General features: G+C 47.2%; 1 protein-coding gene across 1 annotated transcript; it reads left to right on the forward strand.

Annotated features, from left to right (window-relative positions):
* The first annotated feature begins 1,102 nt into the window (after nucleotides 1-1,102).
* On the forward strand, nucleotides 1,103-11,327 carry MARCO (macrophage receptor with collagenous structure). Its single transcript, XM_009327159.1, has 15 exons — nucleotides 1,103-1,217; nucleotides 2,292-2,393; nucleotides 2,782-3,012; nucleotides 3,436-3,471; nucleotides 4,725-4,769; nucleotides 5,136-5,243; nucleotides 6,579-6,686; nucleotides 6,806-6,850; nucleotides 7,421-7,519; nucleotides 7,610-7,663; nucleotides 8,712-8,756; nucleotides 8,912-9,019; nucleotides 10,297-10,338; nucleotides 10,682-10,858; nucleotides 11,197-11,327. Exons 1-15 carry the CDS (start codon nucleotides 1,103-1,105, stop codon nucleotides 11,325-11,327), a joined length of 1,446 nt encoding a protein of 481 aa, XP_009325434.1.
* The last annotated feature ends 219 nt before the right edge of the window (nucleotides 11,328-11,546 follow it).

Genomic DNA, 11,546 nt, shown 5'->3' on the forward strand with positions numbered 1-11,546 from the left:
TAAGCCTTTTAGAGAGATATACAACTCTCTAAAGGACAGAGGACTTCATTCTGCACTGCACTGTCAGGGTGTGGATATCCAGTTCACATCTACCTGAAGCTTACGTTGCACTTTCTTCCATGGCCATGCAAAGCGGTGAGGACCCAGCAGCCCCACAGATGAGCACAGACCCACAGCCCAGGAGAAGACCGTGTAATGAGGACTGCCCTGCACCTCGGAGAGGGCAGCACGTGGCGGCAGCAGCGTGGGTGCGGAGGGCTCTGCCCGGCGCCTACCAACGCCTCTCACCTGCAGGCTTGGGTGAGTCACTTCGTTTTGCAAAATCAAAATCAACTCCAGCACAAATGGAGATGACAAAACACCAAATGCCACGGTGATGTCTGCAGGGGTGGGTTTTACAGAACGTGAGCAAAGAAGTGGTGAGGTGGTAGGAATTGTGTCCGCGGGTGTGGAAAATGGGTCAGGGAGAAAGCAGGGGCTGGAGACGCTCCCGGCAAGGAGGCTGCAAGTGTCTCTTCTCCCTTACATCCCAAACCCATTTGGGCTTCAGCATCCCCCACCCCACCATCATTTGCTCGTCTTTACAACTCCTCCTGATTCTTTTCTTCCTTGCACTTCAGTCACGCACCATCACTAAGTCATCATCTTGGTGCAGGTTAATGTGTTTTTCACTACCACGCAGTGTTTCACCTCCCCTCCCAGGGGATGAATCTTCAAGCTAACATTGAACCTGGGATCTTCTTGGCTATGTGAGGAGGTTTACTTGTGTTAGGAGCAAAATGGCCACCTCATGCCCAACCCATCAGCAAGTGCAGAGATGTTGAATAACTCAGGGTTGAACCTCTTGCAGGATCCTGCCCAAGGCTCCGTGGACACGGTGTCCCCACATGAGCACATAAGAGCAGCTGAACATCTTAGCCGTGGGATTTTTTGAGGAACTGTTCAAATTACCACATCAGAGTTCTCACAACTCTATAAAAACTGAGCAGATAGGAAAAGCATATCAGAAAGTATATCAAATCAGGAGGAAGATAGGAAGTCCCTTCAGTTCTTTATTGTCCATAATCTGACAAGGCTTTAAGTTAGCCACAAGAAATTTGTCATGAAAACTACAGGCAGATACGGGGAAGATGAAAATTTGAGTGATATGAACACTTTCAGTATTTCAGACAAGATTGGGTTTGCTTCAGCTGCTACCACAACCTTTCAAATAAGTGGTAAGGTTTCTTTTTATTAAATGGATTGATATGGATTTTATCTGGTCTATAAAGAAAGCAGAGCATAAAAATGAAATATTGTATTTATACTGCATATTAAATGCTTTTTACAGTGATTTTTCTAATAAATTAACTGACCATTTAAAAAAAGAAGTATATGAAAGTGTCCTTTCTAGCCAAAAGCTGATGCTGAGCATCAGAAAAAAACAGTTCTTTTCCTGTTTTAGAAAATGCCTAATTTCACTGAGTAAAACTTTCATGTCTTAATAGTTAAGATACTGAAATCACCAGATCCAATAAAAAAAGTAAGTTTATGAATTTTTAGCTGAATATAAATACTTCATTGCTGACTAAACCATTATATTGTAAAACTAATTAAATCACTGTACTCTTTTAAAACTAAGACTTTAAATTCCTGATTACATTACTTTGAAAAAAACTCAATTAAGGGTAACTTACTGAATGTCTGAAGTAGTTATTAATGCTTCTGAAATACTTTTTTCTCCCTAAAGGCCAAAATTTGACAAAGCAGTTTATTTCTTTCTTCTTGCTGGTGACAATTTGTTTTAAATGTTACGACTTGTTTTCATTTGTTCTGCAGTTCAGTTTATTATTGATTTTTCATTTGTTTCAATGTGTACACGTATCACTGTTGGAATCACATGTATGCGGCACTCTGGATGGAGAGGGCAAGTGCTTTGAGCAACCCTCTTTTTGAGTGGCAGCCCGGGACAACTAAAAGCGATGGAAATGGAGTTGATGATTGATGCAGAAAGGGGAGAACTACCACATTCATACTGTTATAGGATGGATTAAGTCTTGATGGAAGTGAGCTGGTTAAATTGGCTAAGGAAAAGACTGTCGTGTGTGAATTGCAGTGCGAAGCCCGGGTGAGAAGAAGAGAGCCTGCCTTGCTTGCAGGACCTGGCAGTCTCGCAGAGGGACCTTGCTGCTCCCTGTCACTGGAAAGCACTGCTAATTTATTGTGGCCAAGCCTGAAATGGCTGGAAGCGAGCAGAGTTTGTAGCAGGAGACATGTGAGAGGATGTCTACCCTACTTCTGTTGGTTTTTAGAGCCTCGAAGCCAAAGCAAGCCATCCACGTGCTGTGCTCGGGTGGCCTTCGGCATCTACCTGCTGCTGCTGACGGCGGGCCAGGGGCTGCTGGCGTACAAAGGTAACGCTGCAACCTTACTGTGGGCTTGACATCAGAAGACAGCTTTGCTGGGTGCTCTCGGGGGGCATGGGCGAGCAGGGATGAGCACACAGATTAGAAACTTCTGAGGGAGCACAGGCGGTCCTCCACCCACTGCAAGTCAAAGCAGCCGCTGCAGGAAACCATTCCCCCACCCCCTATATGTGCTTTGCATTTGCAAAAGCACTCCAGGCTGCACTCCTGGCTGCAGCAAGAACCAGCACATGAAAACCACCTCCCCGGGTCAAACGGTGGTGGTGTTTAACCCCAGGTATCCTCAACGGGTGCCAAGGAGCTGCTCTGCTGAACAGGCATTTCCCAGACAGATCAGGCAGGGAATATTCACTGCATGGGCCTTTTGTTTCCTCAGTGTTTAAGATGCAGAGAGAGATATTGAAATTTCAAGAGAAAAATACCTCCTATACAGAAGAGATTCTGGAAAGTTCCTTTGCCAACAAACTGCTTTTGGAGACAAACTCTACAGAGAAGCACATGGGACATGAAGAAAACTGGAGGAGAATCTTAGAAGAGGAAATCACCATAATTAAAAGCAGCAATGCAAACCTGATGATGATGATGAACAACATCACCCTGGTTGCAGGTATGGCCCCATTTCTCCATGCCGACTGTACAGCGGGGAGAAATGATTCCTCCACACCACTGGCAAAGCTGGGCCAAATTATTCAGATGAACAAATAACTAAGGCAAGATTTGGTCTTCCTCTCTGTTAGTTAGCAATGCCCCAGTGCCCAGGGTTGGACGCTGGCTTTGGATGCCCTGGCTGGGGAGCTGGACACACCTGGAGAAGCTGGAGCACAGCCCTGCGCAGCGCCCCCAGATCCCACTGCAGCTGCACACGCGGCTCTGGGTTGCTTTCCCCTACCATAACTTGTAGACTTGGGCTCTGGGTGCCCTCCGAAAGGGTGGTGTCTTCAGCCCAGACCTCAAGCCTATCAACCCCGTACTGGTATGTCCCTCACTGAGTGCTGACTACTGAAAAATATCCATTAAATATTTATTTCAGGGCCTCCTGGACGCAAAGGAGATCCTGGTCCACCAGGTATGTTGGTAAATGAGCTGTAAACAACCTTTCCTCTTTTCCTCTTTCTCTTTTTCTCCCCTAAAAGAGCTGAAGTGAGGATTTGGGATTTCAGTCTCTAGACCCAGATCCTACCTAATGTGCAGACACCCAGTGCCCTGGCCATGAGGAGACCTGCTGCACCTTTTGACTGATCCCCTGGGAGCCTCGCCTTGCCCGAGTGCTCCTGCAGAGGTCAGTGACCACCACGGAGGAGCATTTTGGCTCTGCCCCTTCACTCCTACCCCACCAGAAAAGCTCAGGGGTGATGGAGGAACTGTACCTGGTTGTTATCTGCATTAACCACCCCAAATCCCCATGTGAGACAAGAGAAGACCAGTGAGGGGGTTTATGTGCATCCCACGACCAGCAGATAGCTGAGCTTTCTGCCCCAGACATAGCAGGTCCTGCTGCCTAACTCACTCCAGGACAATTCAAGGAGACTTTCCCAGTCCCTGCTCTGCAGGGCCCCAGCTGAATGGTGCATGTAACAAACAGTGACAGATTTGGGACCTTGCCCACCCTGTTCCTGGGGAAACAACCGCACAGACTCAGGAATGAGCTGGGTGCAAGTGCTCCCCTCCACAGCCACACACAAGATGCTGCCCTGGGTACATGGGGGTTTTGGGTAGAACTACACCCGCTGCAGGAGATAAATGTCTCCAGACTGTAAGGATGCAGCAAGTTCTGATCTAATGTTGGCTCTGCTTTGAGCAGAGGTTGGACTAGGCAATGTTCAGGGAAACCAGAGTTTCTATGATCCTATGATGATGATCTAAGATGCAACCCTTGTTAGGTCAGGTCTGTATCTCATCCCTAGTTCTTGGCTACACTGATGAGCTTTTCTGAAGAAAAAAAAATTAATACATTTTTAAAAAATCATGTTTTCATATCTTCCTGGCTGCACTTACAACACTGAAACAGCACCTCCCGCCAAGCATCATTATTATACATCAGAGCCCAATAGTTCAGCACATTTTCAGGAAAGATCTCCCCAAAGGTCCCCACAAGCTGGGCTTGGCTGGAGGACAGCTGGCCCCTGCCCAGCCACGCACTCAGCCAAGCTCCACAGGCTTTGCTCAAGCGGTTGTGCTGGTCCCTGCCAGCTGAAGATTGGCCTCAGTGGTGACCGAAAGCACACGCACAAAGGATGATTAAAAAATTCATGTCTTCTTCTTAGCCATTACTGCGAATAGATGATGTGTGTCAGCTGATACATGTATTTTACATCTCAGGGCTACAGGGACCACCAGGGACAAAGGGAGACCGAGGAATCCAAGGTAAGGCTTTTCTGACACCTGAATTATTTCTGTGGATGAACATAAAGTGGCTTTATGGATGATTTTATGGGCAATCTTGTCCTCAGTCAAGGTGTAAGTCAGTAGGAATGTCATTGGAGTTGAAGGAAATAAGCCTATGTAATACTAATGTGAATAAAAGAAAAACTTAGCTGGAAAAAGTCTTATTTTAAAAGTAAATGTGCACTGGTCGTGGTGGTCCGATTCCCCACTGTCCCCAGCACCACTCTCAAGTACACAGAGAGCAGAGTTTGGCTCATGCCCGCAGCTGAGCCATGTGGCCTGCTGCTGACATTCACTAGACACGACACCCGATGAAGCATCAGAAAAGTGGTGTTGTCCTTGCAGGCTTACATGGACTGCAGGGTGCGAAGGGGAGCAAAGGAGATCCTGGTCCTGCTGGCCCAAGTGGTGAACCAGGAGTGAGAGGAGAAAAAGGAGAGATGGGGCTTGCAGGTAAGACTTCTTCACTATCTCAACATTTTTAAGATTCTCCCATGTATTCCTGTTTAAACTCATTCTACTGAAAACACCAGAAGAAGTCTTCATAGGTCAGATGTTTCATAAAAATCCAGGCAACCCTGAGCGTGGATTGCCAGTCAATGAAGGAGCTGGATGAACAGGACACTCGACCTGATCTGAAGGGATTTTGTTTCATGTCATGCTTCAGCAAAGCTCCCAAAGGAGGGCTGGGGGAAGGGGACGTGCAAAATGTTGACTCTGCACCATGGAAGTCTCTTTATAGAGTGACCTTTGTTTAGTGAAAGCCACAGGTATTTAATTATCACCCTATTCCAGATTAAAGCAGTGATGTTTGCAGTAGGATTTTCATGGTATAAAATAATACAGTATAGTTTATATGCACAAGCACATGGATGTTAGTCCTTACTTTAGTAAAACCTATTTCTGAGAACCTTATGTCCTATATAAGCCTGACTTTTATACACCTTAAGTGGAAGAGTTATGCACCGTGTTTGTCCCATGTAACATGCATTAGTGGGCATCTCCTGGATAGCCATTGTTCAGTGGTCTCACATGGGCTGCACCCAGAGAGGAAAGGCTGAAAGCAGGATAGCAAAAGAAAGCAGAAGATGTGTGTGGTGCAGACCAGGGAGGACGGTTGGACAGGTTGATTAGAGCTTCCTCATATCTTCCATCACATCCCACATGCTCGAGTGCGCTCATTAGCACAAGTTGCTCCAGAAGAGAAAAGTGAAAGTAGGAGGAGTACCGAAAGGAGAGGACTTTGGGATAATTATGGAGCAGAGAGATGGAGATGTCACTCTTTAAATGAGGCACTTTCAAGTAACTCAGCTCTTTCAGAGCATGCTGATCACTTGTTCAGAGAAGAGAAGGTTAAGAGGAGATGTGGCGGTACCCTGGAAGCACAGGAGTAGAATACGCTGTCCTCCATCTCCACTGTGGCTAGGAGAAGGGAAGGGTTCAGACTGCAATAAGGGATATCTAGCTAGAGAAGAAAACATTCTAGTGGTAGGGATGGTTTGGGAAATAGACTGGGGAGGTGTCATGGCACCACTGCAAGTCTTTAACAGGTCAGACAAACATCTGGCCAGACAGTCTGGCAGAGCCAGAGGTGGCTCAGACAGACTCTTGAGGTGCCATCCAGCCCTGACTTCCTACAGCTTTACAGGAATGCTGCTAATGGTAAACGTGGGTGTGAGGCCAAGCTCTGCTACTGGTGAAGCTAGACAGAGGTGCTCCACTGGCTGCAGAAACAACAAATTCTTTTTTTTTTTTTAATTTACACACATATGCTGTGTTGTTTGGTAGGTCTCCAAGGACAGAAAGGCGAAATGGGCAAGAAGGGAGACCCTGGGCTCCGTGGCCCCATGGGTCCTCAGGGACACCAGGGAGTCCCAGGACTGCCAGGTTTCAATGGTAAGTGCAGAGGACACAGCGCAACCCACTGTCAGCACATGTGTGCCATGGTGGAGGGCTGCCCTAGCTGAAGCATTTGGTTAGGCCTCGTTAGCACTGATGCTAGGATGTTGTTGCAGGTAGCACGGGGGAGCCTGGACGTCCTGGGCAGAAAGGAGAGGCAGGTAAGCAGTACAAAAGGTGCAGTTTTTTCTAGAGATGTGAGACCAATCTCTTTTAGATGGTGCTTCATGACAAGTAAAACCGCAGTCAGGCTAGATCCCAGCATGGGTAAGAGCAGATGATGACTAGATGAAGAAACCATGCCAACGTTGTGTAAATCCATCCCACAGCCTCGGCTGTTTCATCCAGACCGAACTCACTGTGCAGGAAAATGAGAGGGAAAGAAGGGTCCTGTACTGCGGAGGGCCATGTCCTCCTTCCTGACGTCTGTGCACACGTCTGTGACGGCAGAAATTGGCCGCTCTTTTAGAAATTCACTTGTGCCCCTCAAGGCTGACAGTCTGCAAGAACCTGGGTCCATACAGCCTTTCACTCCAGGCCATCATCACTGAACTGCTAAGATCAGCGCTGCCAGGGGAGGATTGCAATTTGGAGAGACCCAGCGCTTGTTTTGCCTTCATAGGGTCAACTCAATCGGTACAGTGCAGGGGCCGGTGATCGAGCTATCTTTCTTTTTTCTCCTTCATATGTTGTGTTGCATGTCACATGTGCTGCTTTTGCTCAACCTCAAGGTGTAACTGGACAACATGGACCTGCGGGAATTCCTGGCCCTGAAGGCAGACCTGGTCAGAAAGGGGAGAAGGGAGACCATGGGCTCAGTGGTAGTCCAGGTACTACTCAAACCTGTAACTCGCTGACCTCCTACTCTGGCCTCACTTTGTGTGATGGCATCATCCTTACTGATTTGTTTTTAATTTTAGGAATACCAGGCATTGCGGGACTTAGAGGTGAAAAGGGAGACAGAGGAGTTACAGGTAAAGGACAATAAACCAGGTTTGGGGTCAACAACATGCATCATGCAGACACTGGAAAGGGATCTGCAACAGCAAGGAGGCGATTTGATGAGTCCTGTTCTTGGAGCCCCAAAGCATCCCAGGATGCCATGGTGGGCCTGGGTCTCTGCCAGACTGCCGGGGGGGCAGCTACTCACTGGAGGGGTTGTTTCAACCATCTGTAACATGCATGAGGAGGTGATGCTGCCTGCATTTTTGTATAAATAGAAAACGCACAAACAAAGCAGCAGTTTAAGATGAACGAAACAACCACCTCCCTACCCTGGAGCTAAAGACAAATTTTACTGGCTGTAAATCTCATGGGGAAAGGTATTCACTAGCAAGCATCTGTCCTGGCCTCTTCTGTAGCACTGCAGGAAGAGGTATCTTCAGAGGCCAACTTGGAGCACATAACCTAGGCCTTTTCTTTGACCTTCCATCTGAAGAAGGCTACCTCTCTGTCCCAGGCACCCAAACGATAGGGTGACGTTCTGCAGTACAAGCCTATTCCGGTGCATTTCTCTTGAATCAACCTTTTTAACCCTGAATTTATACAGTACACGCAACCTCTCATCTCCATCAGGAGGTGACAAAGATCCAAGTGCTGCACCCTTCTGCATTCATTGATACCTGGATGATAGGGATGGGAGTCACCTGGTCCAACATTATGTGCTTGCATATGTCTGATGTGCCTAAATTTATGTGTCTAGGCACTCTGTGGGCGTCAGTGAAGACCCACCTCGAGGGAGAGTCTCTATCCCATCAGTGGAGTTTAGGATAAAAAATAAATGACCAGAAGTTGATCTACTTTAGGAGAAGACGACTCTCCACTGTCTGTATTTTCTGTATTAAAGAGGTCTGCACTGAGCATAATGGGAAATAAGACACCTACTTCAGAAATAGATGCCTATAGTGTAGACGGCTAAACTGGACCAGTTGAAATCCATCATAAATACTAGTTTGCATAAACTTTTATAAATGTATAAAACTCTGTCTTATATATTTTGTTTGTTTGTTTTGATGATCTTAGGTCTTCCAGGGCAAAAGGGAACAAAGGGAGACCAGGGCCTGCCAGGTAAACCCCTTGTTTGACAGCATGACTTATTCTGATGATGATTAAGCAAAGCCCTTTAAATGCCACGTTCCACTTCCCTGCATCAACATGAAATGCTTGTCACGCTTTTTCCTTGGGAAGGAACAAAGGCGATGACTTTCTTGCTTTCCACCCAGGTATCCCAGGCCTAGCTGGTCAAAAAGGAAGCAAGGGTGATTATGGCGGTCATGGTCCAAAAGGTGAACCGGGAGTAAAAGGAGCCAAGGGAGACCGTGGGTTCTCTGGTAAGGCTGTTTGCCACAGGGTCTGTGGAGCTGATGGTGCATTTGGGTTTGGGACTGTACGTCACAGACTGGCAGAAGCTGCCCTGGGGCATGTTTACAGAGCTCATTTGGAGGAACTCAACAGACAGAATCAGTCTTCCCAGAAGATGAATGTGCAGAGTGTCACATTTACACCTTGGGAGGTGTGTTAAAAGATATGCAAGTAAACAGATGCGTTAGATTTTCTCAAATCCTCGATCTCACAAAAAGCTGGAACAACCCATGTTCCTCTTTGCTTTGTACAGAGACATCTCGCAGCACACCGTGCCACTGGGATAAATCCCACATAAACATGGCAGTCAGGAACACAGAATCGGAAACACCAGGGCTATTCAACTACGCCTCTCTAATTGTAGGACACAAAAATAGACGGTTCAAAAGGGCCAACACTACAGTTACACCTTATCCTTACACCCCTCCCTTCCAATCACAGAATGTTTCCAAAAGCCCTAAGACCTGTAGTAAAAAAAAAACCAAACCAGTAGTTACGACAGGCGACAGGAAGCAACCAGTGCTCCAGATGCTTTTTCTTTTAATTGTTCACACAGAGCAGTATGAGAGTCCTCAGAAATAAAATAAACTAGAGCCTATATGGGGCTCCTCCATGCACTCCTTTTCTGGAGCTCTGCCTCTGGAGGAGGGGAAAAGTGTAACTGGGGTGACCCCAGGTTAGGGACTGCCCTCTGGGTGGGTCTCATCTCTTGGTCCCCAGAAGGAGACAGCAATGTGTGCTTTGTAGAGGTAGCTTTTGGGGGAAGAGCTCACCGGGTTTTTTCAAACACCCCTGCTCTCAAGACCAGGATGCCCCACAGAAATGTGGAGGACTCTTGGGAGTGGCTTTCTGCTGTCCTGTGGCAGTACCTGGAGAGCAAACCCCATGATGTAGATCTTCCTGCAAGTACTTTTGAAGATACCATGCCTGCTTCTGGAGAGCCCAAATGTTATCAAAGATGTCATTTTACAGGTAGTAGTGGGAATAAGATACACTTCCCACAACTGAGTGGATGGGATTTTGCAAGTGGCCCTTTTCTTGGGTCACACGTTAGGAAGACTTTGCTGTATGTTATCCTACTTTTCTTGCCACATTTCTTTTACATACCCTTAGCCACTTCAGAGGGTCCATTCCACAAGGGGATGGAGCCCTCATATCTCTGACTCACCCAGTTATTCAGAAAAAGTTAATAACTGGATTTTCTTCCAAACAGCTGTCAAATATTTGCTTTTTAAATTTGGAACAGGTTCCCCAGGAGCGAAAGGGAGCAAAGGTGAAAAGGGACAAGGTACCGGACTTTTATTTCTTCTTCTCTCACTTGGCTTCTGGGAACAAAGCTATCTGAGATCAGGACCAATGTGCCCCCTGTGCACACTGGTTAATCCGCAGCACGGCTACCAGAACTGAGGGGTCCATGTGCTGAGCTGCAGCCAAGTGTCTCCAGACCCAGGAGAGGACCCTGAATTGTTTAGATTTGAGCTACCAGTAACTTCTGGTCCCACTCTGGCTACAGGCATGGAGATGGGAACATTTGTCCAGTTTGGGTGGTCTCTCCTTCCATCTTTCAATGTGCTTTTTTCCTCATGCCCGTATGACCAGTAGAGTTATTTTCTTCTCCTCTGAACTGTCAGGCAACTTCCATCATTATATACGAATCGCGGAAGGGGGCAGGAGGGGCCGTGTGGAAGTCTTTCACGAAGGGTCCTGGGGAACAATATGTGACGATGGCTGGAGCACCCAAGATGCCACTGTGGTCTGTCGAATGCTGGGATACAACCGTGCGATCTCTGCCTTCACAGCAACAGCAGGTGAGTCCACAACAGCCTTCCACCTCGCTAGGCCTGGCACGGGAGATTATGCACTCCCAGAAAGCACCACAGCAAGGTCCTCTACACAAGCAGCAAGAGAGTAAAGAGGATCTCCCCAAAAAAGCAGCTTGTTCCCCTTGGGATGAGGGAGCTGCACGTCAAGTGCTGCTTGAACTGTGCCCAAAGGCTTGATTTCCAACAAGCCAGCCGTGCAACCCAATGCACGCCTGCTATCCACAGAGGTCTCTTTAGAAAAAATTGCATATTCCTCTTTCTTTTGTCCAACGGTTTTCTGTTTGTTTGTTTGTTTGTTTGTTTGTTTAATTCGTCTTCCAAAGGCACTGGACAAATTTGGCTTGATGACGTGAATTGCAGCGGGCATGAAAGTTCAATTTTCGACTGTCCAAAGCCTGCCTGGGGTGTGAACAACTGCTCCCACAACGAGGACGCTGGGCTGGAGTGTGTTTGATGGGACACAGAGGCTGCCCTGGGAGCTGCTGCCCCCCTCCGCTCTCTACGGGGCTCTTGTTCATAATGCAAACCCAATTTTGTCAGGCTGTGCTTATAGTCTTTTTACCAGGTCATAAAAATACTGACAGAGAAAGTTGAATTTTCCATAAATCGATAGCGGTTGCAAGACTCACAGGTAACCTGAAACATCTCAGCTGCCATGAAACAACCAACCGGA

Source organism: Pygoscelis adeliae, unplaced genomic scaffold (assembly GCF_000699105.1).
Source record: "Pygoscelis adeliae isolate BGI_AS28 unplaced genomic scaffold, ASM69910v1 Scaffold227, whole genome shotgun sequence".
Classification (NCBI taxonomy): Eukaryota; Metazoa; Chordata; class Aves; order Sphenisciformes; family Spheniscidae; genus Pygoscelis; species Pygoscelis adeliae.

Bases quoted from the DNA above. Each gene is read 5' to 3' on its own strand.
- MARCO (XM_009327159.1), top strand. From the start codon at position 1,103: ATGAAAACTACAGGCAGATACGGGGAAGATGAAAATTTGAGTGATATG. The intron at 2,394-2,781 runs GTAACGCTGCAA...TTGTTTCCTCAG, and splicing joins GGGGCTGCTGGCGTACAAAG to TGTTTAAGATGCAGAGAGAG. The intron at 8,757-8,911 runs GTAAACCCCTTG...CTTTCCACCCAG, and splicing joins GGGAGACCAGGGCCTGCCAG to GTATCCCAGGCCTAGCTGGT.